This window comes from Clarias gariepinus, chromosome 1, assembly GCF_024256425.1.
Source record: "Clarias gariepinus isolate MV-2021 ecotype Netherlands chromosome 1, CGAR_prim_01v2, whole genome shotgun sequence".
Lineage (NCBI taxonomy): Eukaryota > Metazoa > Chordata > Actinopteri > Siluriformes > Clariidae > Clarias > Clarias gariepinus.
This window is the reverse complement of record NC_071100.1, coordinates 26,375,001-26,394,978: the sequence shown is the minus strand read 5'-3', so window position 1 is coordinate 26,394,978 and position 19,978 is coordinate 26,375,001. Positions and strand designations below refer to the sequence as shown.

The window sequence follows — 19,978 nt, the reverse complement described above, 5'->3', positions numbered from 1 at the left end:
CAATAATGTTGTAACAAAAGAGAGGATATATTTTAATAGATCAGTGAGTGAGTGTGTGTGTGTGTGTGTGTGTGTGTGTGTGTGTGTGTGTGTGTGTGTGTGTGTGTGTGTGTGTGAGTGAGTGGGACAGCTAAAGATAGGAGTTAGGAGAGATAAAGTATATTGCCTTATCACATGTTACAGCGCTTTGATCACGCTGTGTGGCCTTATTTTAAAATCAGTTTTTTTCCTTTATTGCTGTTTCCAAGTTGCATACTATATAATGCTGTTCAACAAGCACCCCTGGATTTTCTAGAAGCCTTGAAAATGTACTTATACATAAGGCATAACACAAAATTGTAGAAAACTTGAACCCAGCACCTTACTGACATAACAGGCATTAACTGCCCAATAAACCTTATATCCACTTGTCAAACGTTTGTGGACACTTGACTATTGTGTATTTTAAGTGATTATATCCTACTGTACGCTGAAACATTAAGATATCATTTCACATTATCTTACCTTAAACCTCACTTAACACGCAGACCGTCTCTTCTGACAGTGTCAGCCTCACTAATTTTTTTTTTTTGTGACTGAAACCCACAGTCACGCCCCCAAAAGATTTATAAAAAGCCTTTCCAGAGAATGGACGCTATAACAACAACCAAAGTGTGACTAAATGTAGCTGTGATGGTCAGATGTTCACAAACTTTTGCCAACATTGTGTATTTTGTTTTCCTATTGTAAGTTATATGACCTATTCATGATGGTTAACAACCACAGATACATTAGTGTTGATGAGAACCAAGCGCAAGTAATTTAAGTGTACTTTAAATTTGCAACTTTTATTCCTTGCTCTATGGCAGACTTCAGTAAAGCTTAAATGTACACACAAGGAGTACTTTAAAATTTCTGATTCATTATATTAAGTCAGGTATTAAGTCACACAGGTTATTTTGCATAAGGTTAATAGAGTACAGTGGGTGAAATGCATCAAATTGTTAATTTTGGTAAAAATCAGTTGCTTAATATCTTATCTTCCTGATTCTTTAACACGTAAGAAATGTTAATCCTAAACATTGTTTTAAAGCACTTTAATGTACACTATCCATGCTAGTTACTCCGGCTGCAAAAAAAAAAGCTTTTTTTTTTTTTTTTTTACTATAAAAACATGCTGCTCGTTATTTTAAGAGTTATCTTAAGTTATTTTAGGGGTAGCAGGGAAATCACCCCCCATTTATAACTATTACAGGGGCCAGGGGTAGCTCAGTGGTTAAGGCATTGGACTACGGTTCAAAAGATCCCAGATTCAAACCCCACAACTACCAAGTTGCCACTGTTGGGCGCTTGAGCAAGGCCCTTAACCCTCAACTGCTCAGATGTATAATGAGATAAAAATGTAAGTCGCTCTGGATAAGAGTGTCTGCCAAATGCCTAAATGTAAATTATAAAAATAGGATTTTAATGAATTTTTCTTAGCCACTCCAACCTTGTACTGGCCATACCGCAGCAACCAAACATACCAGATTATGTAATAAACTTGGTATTAAAATGGAGTATCTAATCTTAAGCTAAGAATCTGAAAATTCACATAACTTAAATCACCCAAAATTAAACCTAATAACTGATTGGATGTGACAGGTCACATTTACAGCTGCAGCCAGAGGTTTAGATACACTCATCTTAAACATGAATATCATCACCATATTGTTTATTATTTTTATGTATATGGGGTCAAAATATACATACGCCCACTTAGAGTATTAATCCAGTTGTCCTGTAAGTTCTAAAATGTTTTTTAACTTGCCAACTTCAAAGCTTTAGTGATCATGTATGATTACAGCTGGTAACGTCTCTGTGCCAACAAAATAAAGAATTTGTTTGACAGGACTCATTATTATGACCAACACACAGTACAATGAGAAAGTTGAAGGAGCTCAGTGCAGATCTGAGAAAAAGAATGGTAGACACATCGGGAATATCTCTTGGAGCTATTTCTAAACAACTGTTTCCAACATTCCAAGATCAGTTCAAACATTTTATATTAGCAGCTGAAAGCACGTTTATGTTTGGAGAAGTAAAGGTGATTTCAACTCTAAGAACACTGTACTGACTTTAATCTATTCCAGAGGCAAAGTCTTAATGCAAACTTTCTCATTGTGAAACACAATTTCCAAACATTTAGAAAAAACATGTAAATAAAGTAAAAATGTAAATAAATATACATAAAGCCTCATTTAACTAGAAGATGGAGAAATTCCTCGGCATTCATCAGCATCAACCACAAATTAATAACTAGACAGTTTAATATTGGACAAAACACAGGTTCCAACATGACAGGGACCAGCAAAACCGTGGGTTTACATTTGTTTGTCTGCTTTTTAAACTTGTGAACTTTAATGATAGGAAGAAAAGGTCCACACTATGAAGACATTTAAATGATTTGTAGTTTTAGTACTATTATTGTAGAACCACTGCCTTCACTATTAAAACTTATTAATTATTAATTAAGAATTATTTTCTTCCCATATTATCATCTCATTTTCAGGTTCTGCTATAATCATTGCCTTGTATTGAAGAAATCATATTGTGAATTATGGGAATACATACACCAATATAAAGTTTATTAAGGATTTTAGGCTATAAAATCTTGTCTACTAAACATGTGAAAAATGATCATCATCATAATTTCCCTGTGATGCTTAAACAAGTGTATTTAAAAATAGATATATTTTGTATCGAATTTAGCGGCCTCTAGCTTTTTGTGTCAGAACTGCAGAGTCGAACAGGTTGAAGAAACATTCATTAGTTTAAACCATTCCTAAAATAAAATAGATGAGCAGCTGCTTAATGTTGGAGATTTATTTGGTATAAGTACCTTTGTATAATGAAGATTACAATAGGAATAGAGATGAAAAACCTTCAAGGATTCTTGATAAACTTTTAACTGTCTTTCCTAAAACAGAGCATCTTGTAAACTTGTTTTGTGCTGCACTTGTTATTCTGCTTCAGTTTTCCTAGTAGTGTTGGACAAACCATTTGACAATTACTGGGCTGACATTTTTTTTATATTATTGTCACTGTTTCAAGATATGTACACAGATCGCCTGTTCTGATCCTATGCTCATGAAATTTTCTTATAATTTCTTACATGATCTCACTTTCATAATGTCTTGGAATGACAATGCAAAAAAACATTTATAATAATAAATTTAAATAATAATAATAATAAAAAAGGAAAAAGGTCACCACAAAGAGTGAAGATTAAGATGAAAAGTTTGTATGTGGTCAGCTATGTAACCGGGTAAAACACAACCCAGATAGTATTTTGCATATTCATGAGTAGGAGGTTTAAATTAGTGATAGTTTGTAACACTCTTTGTTCAGAATTACAGAACAGCATTCAACAATTACTGAAGCAACATAAAGATTTAATAAGGCAGATGATTGTCTAACACATAGTTCATTCAGGTTAGCCAAATGTATTTGAACTATTGTTTTATCAGTGACACTAGCTTGTGATGTAGGATAGTTAAATGTAGGCCTCGACACTAAAGCTGTGTGATACTTGACAATTACAAACTACAAAATACTAAACGCAAACCTTTAATATGTCACAGTACAGATTATTTCTGTTTCATGGAGAATGAAATTATGTCATTTATCAAATCATGCTGATACTATTAGATTCAGGATGCTCAGAGCATACAGTAACCTGCTTAGATGATTTTTTGTTGTTGTTTGCACATCACCTGTTCTAGTAACAAGAGTCCAATAACTATAAACAACAGATAAACTACAGTAGAGTGTGTAGTCCATTTATAGGATAAAACTTAAAGAAGGCAAATGAGATATACACAGACATGCAAGATAGTTTTTAAAGAATAAAATGAATGCAACAAAATTTGTTGCTATAATTATAATGCCTACTGTTTGTTTTCTTCTTTTAGTATGTTTAGATTTGATAATTTCAAAGAGGCTGGATTGTCCATCTGGTCAACTGTCCCAGAGACAAATAACTAGGAATTTCTAGGTACCTTGTTCTAAAATTAATGCAAAAACATGAATAGAGTCAGGATTTGGTCGATCTGGGCCTATCTAAAAAAATCTATTGAGAACAACCCTGTCATTCTATGCTTAGGGGCAAGTCAAGAAAGTATTAATAATGCATTAACAGCTAAAGCTTACTTGCTGAGAAATGCTGCATGCATTCAACTATTTATTCTCGCATGCCTGTGTGTATGTACTACTATCACTTATGCATTTTCTGTGACGATAAATAAAGCGCACTTACTGCGTGTGTAGAGTCCAGAGACAAGACAACAGTAAAAACCCAAAACCTGCAGAGTGAACAGAGGTGTGTAAGTGAATCAACTGATCAGTTACAACTAAATCGCAGATCTGTGCTGCTTCAAGCGCAAAAGAGTAAGTAAAAACTACATTATGTTTATAAAATGATTAATATGATGTTAGAAATAAATCCGAGTACGTACCAAAGCTTCATTTTGTGAGTTAGGAGAACAGTTTAAGGTGTCTCCTCTGTCCACCGGCGAGCAGTGGCTTCAGATCCTCTCCTTGTGCGCAGCGCGCTTCATCTGCAGCCAACACGCACAAAACACACACACACACACACACACGAGCAGCAAGATTATAGATCTACATACAGCCTAATAACAGAGTAACAGCGGAAAAAAAACCTTTGAAGCTGCAGAACCTTAAGGTGGAAAGGCGAATTTGAAGAAAAGTAAACTCACGGAACTCGCGTGCTGAAATCCGCTCGCTCGCTAAACGACTCCCGAAAACCTTCACGCGCAGTTTGCGCAGCTCAGACTCAGGGGCGGGGCTTGTGGCTGTCAATCACGCCTCCCTCACATCCCTGCACGCTTACAAAGCGGAGTAGTACTACTTCTGTTATCTCTATACAGTACTCTTATCACCTCTTATCACGACATTACAGATAATAGTATTCATTCAAGCGTTACATAAAATGTGAATCCACTTTACAACCTCACTATGCAATTATTATAAATTAAAAACGTCCAGATTTCATATCTTAGTTAACTTACCCCCCCAACCACACAATTTTTTATATATATATATATATATATATATATATATATATATATATTTTTTTTTTTTTTTTTTTTTTACACTTTTTTGCGTATATTGCATTCTGAAAACACATGAAATTTGGAATTGCAAATGTATAAAATAAACACGATATAGACATAGAAAAGGTACATTTTGTTTCGAGATGTAAAAACTTTAAAGCTTGAAGTTTTATATACTTCGTTTTGATTTAAAAATGTTGGTGCTACTGTACGTTCATTTCTTTACAGATCTCTTTCTTTTCACTCCGGGTTAAAAACAAATGCATTTTGTCAGATTTGTTATGTTGTGTAAACTTCATATTGTATGCTAGTTTCATATACTGTAATCATTGTTTAAACACTCAGACAATAAAATAATTATATGCTTCCTGAAAGCGTAATATATACTGTAATCATTGTTTAAACACTCAGACAATAAAATAATTATATGCTTATTACTTGTAATTATTTACGATAAAATATAAACTGGATCCATCTTTAAGTCTATATCTCTGCCCAGATGCTGTGCTATCCTACCACCTCCATTCCACGATGACTAGAAATAACAAGAATAAAACCTCACCCTGATTAAAAGAGGGAATTTACACTTCTATTTATCCATTATTTCCACAATAGTTTATATATCTTTTGAGATGTTTATCATTAAGAATGATCTGTGTTGGGCCAGGGGGTGGGGGGGGGACTATCTGGTTTAAAGGCGGAGTAATTCGGAAGTAGTCCGGGCCGCAGGTTAAGGCGTCAGTGAAACAGTTAAGGTCGCAGTATAGGCAGAACTCCTATCGCTCAAGAGCCAGGCGACTTGAGAAGAATCCGCATATTTAGTTCGTAAAAAAAGAAAAAGCAACACCACCGCATATTACAGTAAAGTGATCAGGGGAATATGAGAAGTTCCACATGCTCTCGAAGTCGTAACAGTCGCTGTTGAGAGGGAGGATTCTGTAAAAATGAATAAAAAGTTAAAGAGCCTGCAGAACCTGGTCGCGGTGCTACTCTTCATATCTCTGTCCATAGGGGTTCAGCGGTCTGAGTCGGCGGTAAGTACCTGTACATTGCTCTGTAGCGGGGTAATTACCGATAATAATGAAGTTATAACACAACTGTGTTTGGTTACTATTTTGTTTTCCGCGAACGGCGCGCGCCCGAAGCCTGAGGCACGCGCGTCTCGGCTGCAGTTTATAAATAGAGACGGTGAGCGCACTTTACAAAGTGAATGCATTGTTTTTTTTGTTTATTTAAATAGGAATACAAAGTATAAGTGTAGCTAAGTTTGTTTTGTTTTTTAGATTACTGGTATGTTTTTGAATCCCGGTATCTGTTATTATCTGAGGACGACAGCAGTGGGGAACGCTCAGTGCAGCGCATCCTAGTTTACAAAGAGCTCTCGTGCGCGGGCGCGACATGTGCAAACACGCCGACTCGCAGTTCTCTTATTTCTGCCGAAAAAAAACGACGTCTACATCTGGGTCGTTTTTTTCTTTTCTTGTTTTTGCGGGAAGAAATTGTCTAAATCAGTTGCCTGTTTGCGTGTTTGATTTCGGAAAGTGTTTGAACATCATTACGTCTTTTCTCACAACAAGAAAAAATAGAACACATTAAGAAGAAGTTGTTTCTGTTTGTTGAGCGCTTTGAACATGCGGCTCCGTCATTTACAACTTGATAGTTTTGCACAAAACAGTTCCATCGTTTTGTAATTGAATATAGTGCGTCTTGGCATTTAATACTCTGATCATAGACACTGATTAAACTCTCTCCTCATCCATCACTCCGTGTCACTTGACCCACTGCTTTTAAGATAGGAAAATATACACAGGCAAATAATATTCTCCTATGAATTTCCAGAAAATAAAAGGCATAAACAAGTTAGTTTGACTCAGTTAGTGTCTGTGATCACGTGGCGGATCTTTAATTCACTGATTCATTAATGATCAAGCGGATCTCCAGTGATCAGATTAACCACTAAAGTATTGACAGGAGAGAACATGTCCTGTGAAACGCTTATCACTAAAGCAACACATTCGCACCCTGTGGTTCTTTAGGTTATGGCTTACTTTTCAATAGGAAGTTGTTCTACACTCATCTAGGTGGTGACCCCTAGGTGGTGAATGCACGTGCTGTCTCTTCTCACTGATTTGTCTGTAGGAATGTAGGAAGGCTCTCCTTTTAGGAATCCAATAGCTCTTACACTGATTCCTGTGGTCCCGCCTCTTTTCATCAGTAAGGACTCTAAATGTTCAGAGATATATAGATCTGTCTCCACCCCTTTTACCCTACAGGTTGGTGCAATGAAAGAATCTTACATGAAACATGTCATATTGTATGTGCAACCTCTTGCCTTCTGTAGGCAGTATTTTACCACAGTGTGTATTTTTGAGTGATGCCAGTGTGTGCAATCACAAAAGACAGTATGTTGTGCCAGGTCTTTGTACCGGGAGCTAATCAAGTCTGTGTGCAGCTTCAACAAGTCGTCTGTTTGCGGGATGCATGCAATCAGGAGTATGAAACAGAAAGTAAGACCATAGTGATCAATGCTTTTTTCTATCTTGTTGGCAAAGACACACTATTTAGAAAAGTTTCTGGACATTGCAAGGACATTGAAAAACAACTTTTTGTTGCTACAAGTGAATTCTTTCTCTTTATTAAGTATCAAGTATGGGCAATAGAAGCAGTAAATAATGATTGTCTTGTCATTAGTTAAGCTGTGGTCTGTTTTAAATGGTTAGTGGAAATGCCTTCAGTGAGATATTTTACAGAAGACAATCGACCGACCTCATGTCCTGTGTCAGGTACAGAGATGAAATCTCAACATTTCAACTAGTGAGGATTACCCCACAGTGTGGGAACCTACACCCCCCTCCTTTTTTTTTTATTTGGAATGCCAGATCCTTTTAACTCTGTCCAGCGTGGAATGTGTCCTCATGATTCCACCACACTGTTTCTGTGAGACAATGCCATCTAGTGGACTTTCAATCTGTCAGCACACAACCTGGAATTTTGCTAAAGAGCAGGGAAAAAGCCTATTATTTTGGGCAGGTTTGTGCAGTAGTGACCGTTGTTCAGCTCTCTCAGTTTATTGCTCTGTGTTTCTATAAACTCTTAATACATAAGCCAATATAAAGCATGTGGTTTAAGGTATGTGTATTTGGAAATTAGGTGTTCTGTTGTAGTGCACATCTCAAGGATCTTTTTTGATCTGTCACACATGAGGAAACCTGCTACAACCTGTGGTGATACCCCCTGACAGTGATGTAAAGTATGTTTTATACCACCATTCCCTGCTCAACTATTTATGTTTGTAATCAGGGGATTAAACATCATTAAAGCCATACCCTGTTAAATTGCTTTTAAATTATTTTACTTATAAAAATGTCTTGAAGTCATATGATATTTTTGTTTTAACATGTGTAGACTTGCATGCTTAAATGTTTTCATATACACAGCTTATATATAAAAACATGTAAAAAAAAAAAAATATATATATATATATATGTATAAATTGTATATAATATATTTAACATGTTTTTACGTATGTATGTGCACATGTGTGTACATGAGTTGAAGTGTACTGTTTATCTGTGTTAGCTACGCAGTCACGTGCAGGATTACAATAAGAAAGTTCAGACCGGGAGGAATGAGTCCTCGCCATCAGCTATATCTGTGTTCCTAGCCCAAACATCCATTCAAGTTAGAGATATGCGCCCAGACAGGAGTGATGACAAGGCCAGGGCTGGTGTCTTTCATTTTCTGCATATATTTCTTTTTAGTACCCGCTTTTCCCCAGTCAGGGTCATGGTTGATCCTGGGAATAAAAGATGTGAGGTGGATGGAACACTGGTTTATTGCAGGGCACTTGGGGGCAAGTATATACCAGTAAATTTCATCTTAACTAAGAGGAGTTGGATCACATTGCTTTTTCACAGCCATTCATGCGGGGAATATCTTTTCATCTTTCAGAACACAAGTCCTGATGTCTCTTTATGTTAAGTTGGGTTTAGTGTTCTCAGTAGAACTCATGCTGGCTATTTGTTCTTAGAAATCTCACACTCTATATGTTTACATCCATAGTTAAGTCAAGCTATGGTTATAGCTGTACTAGGTCTTTTAATTAGACAGCTGTCCTTACACAAGCATGGCAGGGGAATTAATGTACTGGCAGAAGTATGTCAGACTCCACTATGATGGGTGGCGATATGCCTCCTTTTAGCTTGTTAGTGTTGTATTCACAGTTGACCTATTATGTCACAGAGCAATCATTCGAAAAACAAGTTAGCTAGCGGTAAAAGCAAGGCCAACTTTACAGCATTGTCCATATCGTACATGCTTCAAGACTAACACTGACATTTATTTATTCATTTATTAGAAGGGAAAACCACAGTCCAATGAGGGAGTTTGTGATGATCTGCTGCCCTTTAGAGTATAAAAACAGCAAGATTTCTTCTTGGTTTTCTGTGAATTCCCACCCACGGCACAACTCCCACTTTTTAGACCATACCGATCAACCAACGATATAACCAGCCAAACACAATTTTTTAGAATGTTGCTTATGCTGCATCACAGGGCATCATAACACTCTCAATGGAAAGCGCTATCTGCTTTCTTCCACATACAGTACATGAGCTCACAGAGATCCACAGTTTGCCAATGTCACTGTGACTGACAGGGCAGAGAGTGACCTTTTTTTTTTCGTCGTCATCTTGAAGCTTCTTTTTCATGTTACTTTGTTCTTCTCTAAGATGTACTGTATAAAGCCAGACGTCAAACTGATGCTCATTCTGAAGAAAGTCAAAAAAAATCAGCTTACAGATGTCCACAGTTTAACATGTATTGCTGTGATTGACAGGGAGGGAGAGAAAAAGTGAAGCATGGCTAAAAATAAATTAAAATTAAAATTAGTTTTTTTGTGCTCTCATGGGTGACAGGTGATTTAATTTTGTGACCCATAACATGACAGTGAACACTTTTCTGTAGCACAGCTCATGTTAGAATTTCTATAATTACAACAAATATCCACAGATACATGTATAGATGCTCAAATGTTAACAGTTAATATGGTGAAAAGAAATATAAATAGAAAACCAATATTATGTGTAAAAATAGTGGTATTATAATCGTAAGTACTGTGACAGGAATAAGGAATAGGAAACTGCCTTTATTTGTTTGATTAGGAATTGTCCGAATATAGTGAAGTCTGTTTAACAGCCCGATGGTTTGATGAATGCATCTAATTTTATAGCCGTGACACAAAAACAATTGCGTTCTTTGGCTGTTAGTTTAGGGGCTTGTGGCCACCAAATGGTGCAAATCCAGTACGGTTTAATGGTGTTCGCATGGTGTGTGTGTGTGTTCCTACAGGCTGGTGTGAATGGCTAGCAAACACAACTTAGAGTTAGCAGGTGTACAGTCTTCTTTTATAACCCTTGGGTGTTTAGGTAACTAACTTCGTCAGTCTTCCTCTTTCACGTCACCCCTAACTCTCGCACCCCACACCCCCATCCCCCATGTCCCCCCTGCCAAACACACCCACTGTGATCCATTTGTTCTTCCTAAATTTGTGCTTCCGGAAGTGTGAGACTAGGAGGTTAGTTCCACACACACACACACACATACACACACACACACACACACACACACACACACACACACACACACAATGTTTGATCTATGCACTTAAGATGTCATTAAACCAAGTGTGTGAAATGCAAAGGGATGAAACAGAGCTTCGCACACTATCATTATTTAGAGAAATGCTTCGTTTTTACTTTTAAATTCCTATTGACTTTGTTGATTTTTTTTCACCTTCTGTATAACCCAATGTCATTTTACGCCTATCTCCTGATCTCAGTCTGAGGAATGTTCTGGACCCGCTCCTGTAGCATCTGGGTACAGAGGGAAGGGTGGGGAGAGAGAGAGAGAACAGTTTCTCCCATGGTTTTTGTTAATCTCCTTCATTTGTTCCTCGAAATATGTGACGTTGTATATAAGGTCCGGCAAAAGATTTAAGTGGAACACAGGCCACAATGGCTCCTCACACATAAGCACCTAGCTATTTGCTATTCCATCAATTTATAAGTTTGTTTTATCCAGCTGTATTTACTTTTAAACTGCAACTTTTAACATCCAAATGAAAGATATAACACCAACATGTCAGAAAAAAATAGAAAAAAAAGAACAGAATCACTGAATAGGAAAAGGATCACCTCCTACTAAAAATGACTTGTAAACTCAATCAGGTGAAGCTAATCGCCTTCTTAATGGCACACAAAGCCATTTGACACATTTGACTTGCAATTGTGATCAGCTGAGGTCATTTTGACTATCTCAGTATGAAGAGCTGGAGCTTTTCAGTCCGTGGTAATGCAATTGAAGCAAACGTTCAACTACGGTGGCAAGGCACCCTCAAAAGTTCTCCAGGATAAAGTTCACAGTGTGCACAGGAGCCAAGTCATAAGATGGATAAAAAAATTTAAAGGCTTTATCACTGCTTAGAAGCACTGTGAAGTCTGTTATTAAGAAGTGGATGGTATTTGGTACAACACAGACACTCCCTGGTCAGGCCTCCAAACTGGATGTAGGAGCCAGGTGGAACCAGGTCACATACTGTATGAGAATGGATGGGGCAAAATGCTATCAGATTCTGAGGAAAATCAACTGTCGTATGCCGGAAAGTTGTCGGAGGAAAGAAATGTTTTCCTTTAAACAAGACAATAACCCAAAATACACAGCAAAACAGGTACAGACTAGGGTATGCCTAGGGTTTTTGGGGCCGATCGCTGATCACAGGTGTGTGTGGGTTTTGGGATCTACAATTTAAAGTGTTCTATTTATTGCATAGTATTGTTTATTTATTTATTACTTATAGCACAGAGCCCTATGCTGCAGTCAGGCCATGTTTCCTCAGTGACTCCAGGCTACAGAAATCACCACAGGAAGTTCATTTTCTAAACCTGAAAATGCAGAATTCAACGACACATCTACAACTAAACAGAGGGGCAACCATCAGGTACACCATTAAACCTAATAAAAAATCTTTACATGCAGTCATGCATTATGATCATCAAACTTTTACCTGTACAACTGCATAACTATAGAAACTTTGCTTTAGACATGTCTGTTCAGGTGTAGCTAATGGTAAAGTGTAGAGCTGCGAATCAGAATTAGATTTAGATTTGAGAAGCAGGGAAGCAGTTGAGTGTATGTAAGTTTACCTAATTGATGCCAGGGTTCATTGGGTTCAAGCTGTGAAAAAGTGGAGTCAAGACCGTGACCCTTTCGAGAATCTTTGGGATGTGCTGGAGAAAGCTTTTTGCAGCGAGCCGACTCTCCCATCATCAATAAAAAAAGTTTATTATCACAAATTTTCATCATCATAAAATTATCATCATACGATCATATGACCCAGCCCTAGGTTCTAACTACAACTTTTGCTGGTATCTAAGAGTTACAGCGCCCAACACTAGGTCTTGTTGATGGATTCCATTCCATGAGCTGAATCAAAAAGTTATCTGGCAACAAAACGGAAACATGTTCTTAGGCAGTTAGACATTGTGGTTTGGAGATGCCATCTGTGTCTCTGTCTCAGAACAGAGGCTTGACTGGCTGCTTATGAGAATAGCTCGTTATGACGAGACGCTCTGGCACATTCCTGATGGATGTGATAGCTACTCTGTTGTCTTTTGCTGAATCAGGCTTTTGGGAGGGACAGTGTGGGTCACTGATCTGGGGGCAGGTCATACCCAAATAATCTCATCAATCTTTCAGGTGGTGCCATAAAATTATAATTTTGGTATGATCCACAATAATTAAGAGAGAATTGGTCAGATTAAATCGTTATAGTTAAGACTCGACTCCAGCCTAAAGAGCAGACCATGGCCCATAAAACTGCCAGAATGTTGTCATATGGTCAGTGTATTAAGTTTTAGATAGCTGGCCCTAATTTTTTTATATCCTCTGTGATTGATTTTCCATGTCGTCCATGTAGTAATCTGTGACCCAAAGTAAGCATCTTATAACTGAGAGTATAAAATCAGGGATGACAAGACACAACTGAATAAATGTAATGACAGAAGTGTTATTTAGCCTTGATCTAGATGTCTATTTCTGCATGCAGAGAAACAATGACTTTCGTAAGAACTACAGGAACAGATAAAACATTTCTCTTAAAAATGTGATATCGGTTTAGTTCTCTTGTTCTCTTTTTCTCTCCTGCTCTATGTCCATACTTCTCCCTGTCTTTCCAGAGCTGTTCCTTTACCCCCTTTTTCATCATTTCTTAGTTGGGAAACACTGTCATTACATGTTATTGGATAATTTTGCTGGCATCTGATGTATCTGATTAGATGCTTATTATATCATGAATGAGGAAAGAGTCAGGACTAGCAACAAACTGTAGCAGCCAGGCACAGTATTTTGAACTGGACCAGCACTTGGCCTGTTGGACATGGTCTAAAAACAGGGTTGTGACTTAGCTAGGGAACTGAAACTTGACTTGGGCTTGGGCTTTGATCTGGCATTTAGGTTGGATCTTACGATGCACAAAGGGTCCGGACAAGTGTTTTAAATGCATTACAGCTGGATTGACGTTCTCAAAGCAAGGATGCATTAGGTGCATGATGACATGAAACCTAGGGTGCAGAGAGAGCGCTAAGTCAGCAAAGCTAGGGTGTGCTGCAGTGGAGCTAGAAAAACATCTTCAAAGATGGAGTGCACTGCAGGCGCGATGGTCACGAAGTCATGAGGTGGAGATAGCATGATTCTCTTGAAGCTGAAATCACAACGTCTGCATAGCTTCTCAGCAGAGCATGCCATGACTTTTGCATGATTGAATGTGGTTCAGCACAGCATAACTTTAGCTCAACTGAGTAGAACTCTAGCTCAACAGGACATAACCTTGACTCAACAGGGCAAACTTCTAGATCAGCGGGACAAAACTGTGAATTAAAAGGGCAAAATTCTGTATTATCAGGACATAATTATAACTTAACAAGGTATGTGCTAAGGCAGAATCAGACATTATTCAGAAAAAGCAGGACTCAGTTTGGGAGGTCGTCCTGGTGACGTCAGCTTGGAGCTGGTGCCAGCTGGATGGTTAACAGTTAACCCTTTCTGGTTACCTAATTGTCCTCCTTTGTGTGCTGTATAGGACGCATGGCTCAGCAGTGAGTTGTGCTACCTTCTGCTGAATAGTGTGCAAACAGTGAGCCGATCGACCCTCCCAGCTTTAGACACTTTAGAATGCTGTGCCATCAGCTCTTAGTTTTCATCGTTGCCACGTTTGCTCTCTTTGATCTCTGTCATTGGCAATTTGTCAGAATCTCGCTCTCAGTCAAGCACATGCATTTATTTATTTATTTATTTGTCTGTCTTTTATTAATTCATGCATTCGTCCATTCTCTGTATGGCTTATGCTGTACAGGAGCACAGGAAGCCTGTAGCCTACTTCAGGGCACTCCGCGGCACAAGGCAGGGTACACACTGTGACGGTGGACGGTGTTTTTACACACTACAATGAATTTGGAAACCCCCGATCAGCTTACTTTACATGTTTTTGGACTATGGGAGGAGACCAGAGGAAACCTACCAAGCAAGGGGCAAACATGCAAAATCCACACACACAGACCTGGGGCAGGAATTAAACCTCTACCCTGAAGATGCAGGGCCACATTTCTAATCACTACACCATCATATTGTTTCATGTTTCATACAAATTTAGTTGTATTGTATTTAGTGAAATTTCCACAGGAGCAAAAACAGGTATCTGAAATGTTACCAGTGTAGTGTCTGTGGGACGCGAGGTCTGAGTTGATGACATTGATGAGTTAGCTGAGTGGAGTAATTTTGTTGCCATTCCCGACCAACATTCCCTGAACTGGGAGCAGGGAGTAGGAGTACCGTTTATGTATACTGTTGACCGGAACATCGCTTAGTAGCTTAATAATGAGTAAAGTCATGAACTAAGCAGACACTTGAGTTCAAAATGGAATTTGAAGAGAAATGCCCTAATTTCAGATGTTCAGTGTCTGAGACACTACTCCTGCACAAGAATGCAACACATATCACAACACATCACACTGCCAAGCAGTGTTTTACACACACTCACATTCTAATATCTGTTTTCTGTTGTCTGGGTGTCTAGGGTGCTTTAAGTCCAGGTAGTAATTACTTATTCCAGTAGTGATGTGTGGTTCGCTTCTTCTAAACTTCAACGAATCAAACTGCAGATGGAGCGGCTGCAAGAAATGTTCTATAATAATCATTATTTCAGTACTGCCCTTTGTAGTATAATCATATCAATGAGTAAAGTATAGTTTCTATGAACAGGTTTGCATTGTGAGCTTTAAACATCTTGACCAACATAAGGTTTGCTTAATGTAACATTCTGAAAGCTTTCTAGGTTTTCTGAGTGTAAATTCTATTGAAGTGTTATCTTTCTGTAGACAGTTCACTCTTGTATCTATCTACTCTTGCTGCTTTCCTTCCGCTCTCTTATTTTGTTTATTCTGTTTATATATATATATATGGGATGTAAATCACCAGTGACCCGATATCATATCACGAAACCTTGGTGGCATGTCAATTTGTACGGAGATTATGTAAGCAAATTTTTTTTCAGGATTTGTTACAATTCTAAACAAATATTTTGCTCAGGATTCTGTGCTGTGTGAATAGTTTAGAGTGCAGCACTTGTAGGATAATAAAGGAATGGCAAAATATTACAATATATATATATATATATATATATATATATATATATATATATATATAAAATGGAGAGAGAGAGAGAGTAAACATTTTTTATTTATGAATCACGATTCACGTGCCTGCCGATTTATGTATTGCCAGATTGACTCCAAAATGTATTTATTATTGTTATCTTTTTTTTATCATTATAAGTTCATTTTAAAAGTATAAGTATTTCAAAATACTATTTATTGCAGATACCTACTGGTCAGGAAAAAATTAGCTTTTGTAGCTTGTAAACTATTATAATAATAACAATAATAATAATAATAATATAAATTTATGTTCAGTTGTGAAGCTGTTGAATAATAATATAGTATAAAAGTTCGGAATTGTGACACCATTTTTTTTTTTAAGTTTCATGGTCTTAAAATTGTAACAAAATTGGATTTTTTAAAAACATATAATAAATAGAATACTGTATTTATAAAATCATAATATATAACATTTTATTTATACCAGTTTGGGATAGACAAAAAATCGCTATCATTATGATGGGATTTTCATGTTTTCTCACTTTCTAACTTGCCTTGCCTCACTAGATTTTGTTTCATTAGTTTTATTTCCCCGCCTTCCTTTCCTTATTTCTGGCATCTGCTTCTGTTATCAGAGTGGGTGGCAGTGCTAAATGTGCCAATCCCTCTCTCTTCAGAAAAGCAAGTAAAAGTCATCTCTATTACCTGAATAAAATGGATATATTCCACGTGTCTTGTTCTGTGTGCAGAATCTACCATGTGGCACAATGCCATCTTAAATAATTATCTATGATTCCAATCCAAGCCAACCTTAGCTAATTTATCAGCCACTCTAAAGAATTCAGTGTTTTGTGCTGCTTCATAGCTTTATTGTAGAATGTATAGCAAATCACAGAAGTCCAACTGAGTGTCCTTCGTATTGAACCATTTTCTCACAGGACCTTGGCATCTGTGGTATTCCAGTGCAGAGCCTCCTTTTGTCCTGGAACAACAAATTCATTCTATAATATGTGGCCTGAAAAATAAAGCAAAACAGACGCCATGACGTTATAGTATCACTGTTTTATAATCTGTATTAATTTTGTCCAAGTCTAATACATACTGTATTTTCATTTTTAAGCAACAGCACATTGTATTGGTTATGTTGTATGCTTAAGTATGCTTAAATATATAGCTTAAATGAAAAAAATCTAAACGAAATTACTTAGTTTGTATAAGTAGTCTCTAAGCAACTTTGTTTAATCTAAGCATTCGAGGCTTCTTTAAAGTGCAGTAAGTGCAGGATAGCGATGCAGGTTTCAACATGCACAGAAGACAAAATCTGATCTGTAGCTCAGCACAGACAAGCCCTGATCTAAACTCAGCTTTCATTCAGAAATACAATCTTTCTACAGAACAAGAAGTGCTCTAAACACGCCACTATGGACTGAGTGCACTGCCCTCATGTGGTTAGCTGTAGTTATTGTAGTTATGTGTAGTCATCAAGGCGGATCACAACACGTACACAGAATGTGTTCTTCAATTAGCGTGAGGTCCATATTATAAAATGACTAAGTATGCCTTACTTAATAAATCTCTACTAGGAACATTTTATAATCACTTTCACAAGTTGACTCAATCTTCTCATTTACTTACAAGGTGTTTAATATACAGTAGGATTGCTAATTTCACAAATATTTCCTCAACAATAGTTGAATAGGTTAACCATCAAAACAGATTAATCACTAATTAATCATAATAAGATGCACATTTTTATAGCTGTACAATCCCAACAAATTAGTTACAGTATGTTAGACAAATGAATGAAACAGTTTACATAAAAAAGAAAGAAAGAAATGACTAGTGGTGTAATGGACTGCAGTTGATCAGTGAACTGTCCAAATCTGCCGTCACAGATTGGATAAAGTTTAACCATCATACTACCCTGTTTAGTTTGTTTTATATTTGGGTCATTTTGTATTTTGGCTATTTCTGATACAAAAATTTTGCACAAACTTTTTTTCCGCGCATGCTTGTGTCCTCTGCTCTCACTGGGGTACCTTGATAATAACTTAAATGGCTAGGCAGGGCTGAAAACCCATTAAAAAAAATTATAATTATAAAATAAAATTATTCAAATATCCCACTTATATACCCAATATGGCAATGTTGCTCGTCACTTTTGCACAGCATGACAAGCTGAAATCTGAGCTGCAAGTGCACCCTCTTGTGGTGCGGAAGTTAATAGATATGTGAGCTACGGAGCATTATTATTCAAAACAAACATTATCAGTTACGTTTTAATTAGGTAAATTCTTAATTACAAAAAAAAGATTAATTATTAGATAGATAGATAGATAGATAGATAGATAGATAGATAGATAGATAGATATATTAACCACAATAGGAAATTGTAAGTTACAGCAGCAATGTTACAGCTTATACAACAAATAAACAACAAACAAAAACCCAAATGAGAAAAGGGTAAAAGGAAAAGAAAAAAAGGGAGAGATTCCAAATCTATTCTATAAGTTCCCTAGTTTTGAATGAGGAAAATGAAATGTAAAGAAAAAGTTGAAAGATGTCAGTGACTGATTTATTTGTGTGGTTCATAAGTTGTTTTTTTTATAAGACAAGTGTATATGTGGAACTGTGAACAAACCTTTTCTCTCCTGTAGCTCAGCTTGTAATCTCTGACACAAACAGGAACCTCAAAGATGTAGTTCTAGAGTCTTGGCTGTACAGCTAGAAACCATTAGGTAACCCTAGAGGAAACTGGAGGAAATGGCATAAATGGCTAAACGGATAAAACGCCCTCAGATACTTCATCTAACAACCAAACAGTGTTTCTCTTATTAAGCTTTTATTAGTACATTTTTCATCAGGATTTTTTTCTGGATAATGTCTTATTTGAGTACTAGTATCACTGTTCTTAAGGTGGTATTGCTGATCGCATCCCTATTGGTGGCGTGCTGATCTGCCTCCTATGTGTTAAGGTACTGTACCTTTTTAACAGTTTGTTTGTTGGTCACTTTCGGAATCGTCTCATATTATAACTCTTTTTTTCCTCATCTGCTTTTGCTATTAGAGCACGTGAACAGAGGGCTTCCCTTACTTCGGAAAACCCTAGTGTGTGTGTGCCTAGGCATTGCTAATCGTGCTGATCCCCTTTTCCCCAGACATGTACATGTTTATTCCATTAACCTGTAAACACTGCACCTCCTGTCTTCTCAACTGCTTTTCCTGATCCGATTCCTTAAATTCCTCCTGGAAATTTTTTTATTATGTATTTCCTAATTCGAGTTCATGCAATTATATGTACAAATACATTCATAAAAAAAAGTTATTTGCAGTAAAAAGGATGGACATGGCTTGGTTTTTGTTACAGAGCCTTCGAAATACAGTTGTGTAAAGCGCTCCTGCTACTGTAAATGTCAGAATTATTTACAGGGCGTCGAGGTGGTTTCACTTTCCTACCATGGCAGCGGTGTGCATATTTGATGTCACTTTATCTCCCAGTGTTTTGGTTGTGTAAGAGGGTTATTGTCTCTTACTGATGGACATGGATTCCCTTGAATAAAATGACGTTAAATCTTAAAGGTCTTGTTATAGTTATTCAAGCATTAATGGGGATTCATGTACATGCAATAATCATGTAAAATGAATATATATTATTATTGCCAACATTTGTAGATTAATCCTCATTTATATACAGTATATATATATAAATATATATGTATATGTGTGTGTGTGTGTGTGTGTGTGTGTGTGTGTTTGTAAATGTAATATGTATGTTAAGCCATCACTCCAGAGCACAGCAGAGCTGTACAGCAAGTCGGCAAAGGGAAGCCTCTTATATAAGGCCATAGAAAAAATTGTAATCAAAGTGATTAAGAAAAAGGACAAAAAGCAGCGAATGTGTTGCTAAAAATCCATCTGCATATCTAAAACATGAATGTTGTGGCATTACATACAGTACAGGTAGATGTAGGTTTTGCAATAAACCATATGTTTGTACTTAGCACAGGTTTTGTGTAGTATGTTTTTGGAAATCAGTAAAAAGACATTATGCCTACCTTGTATTTTCAAAGATTTTATATTATAAATTGTTATTTTAAATTATGCTTTAAATAATTTATATAATACTCTGTTAACACTTTCTATAGTTGGGTGAAATTGCTATATTCCCAGTATAGT

At 36.9% G+C, this 19,978-nt stretch overlaps 2 protein-coding genes across 3 annotated transcripts in view; one reads left to right on the top strand and one right to left on the bottom strand.

Annotated features, from left to right (window-relative positions):
• Positions 1-4,789, bottom strand: part of col4a6 (collagen, type IV, alpha 6) — a 79,434-nt gene extending 74,645 nt beyond the window's left edge. For both annotated transcript variants that reach the window (XM_053504990.1, XM_053504991.1), the window contains exons 1-3: positions 4,737-4,789; positions 4,476-4,577; positions 4,277-4,322 (exon numbers count right to left, since the gene is read on the bottom strand). In XM_053504990.1, the coding sequence (XP_053360965.1) occupies positions 4,277-4,322; positions 4,476-4,486 (57 nt within the window). In that variant the 5' untranslated portion in view covers positions 4,487-4,577; positions 4,737-4,789. The remainder of the gene's footprint in view (positions 1-4,276; positions 4,323-4,475; positions 4,578-4,736) is intronic.
• Positions 4,790-5,865: 1,076 nt separating this feature from the next.
• The window catches only part of col4a5 (collagen, type IV, alpha 5 (Alport syndrome)), a 48,927-nt gene continuing 34,814 nt past the window's right edge, over positions 5,866-19,978 (top strand). The window contains exon 1 of the mRNA XM_053504993.1: positions 5,866-6,127. Within this exon, the coding sequence (XP_053360968.1) occupies positions 6,038-6,127 (90 nt within the window). The 5' untranslated portion in view covers positions 5,866-6,037. The remainder of the gene's footprint in view (positions 6,128-19,978) is intronic.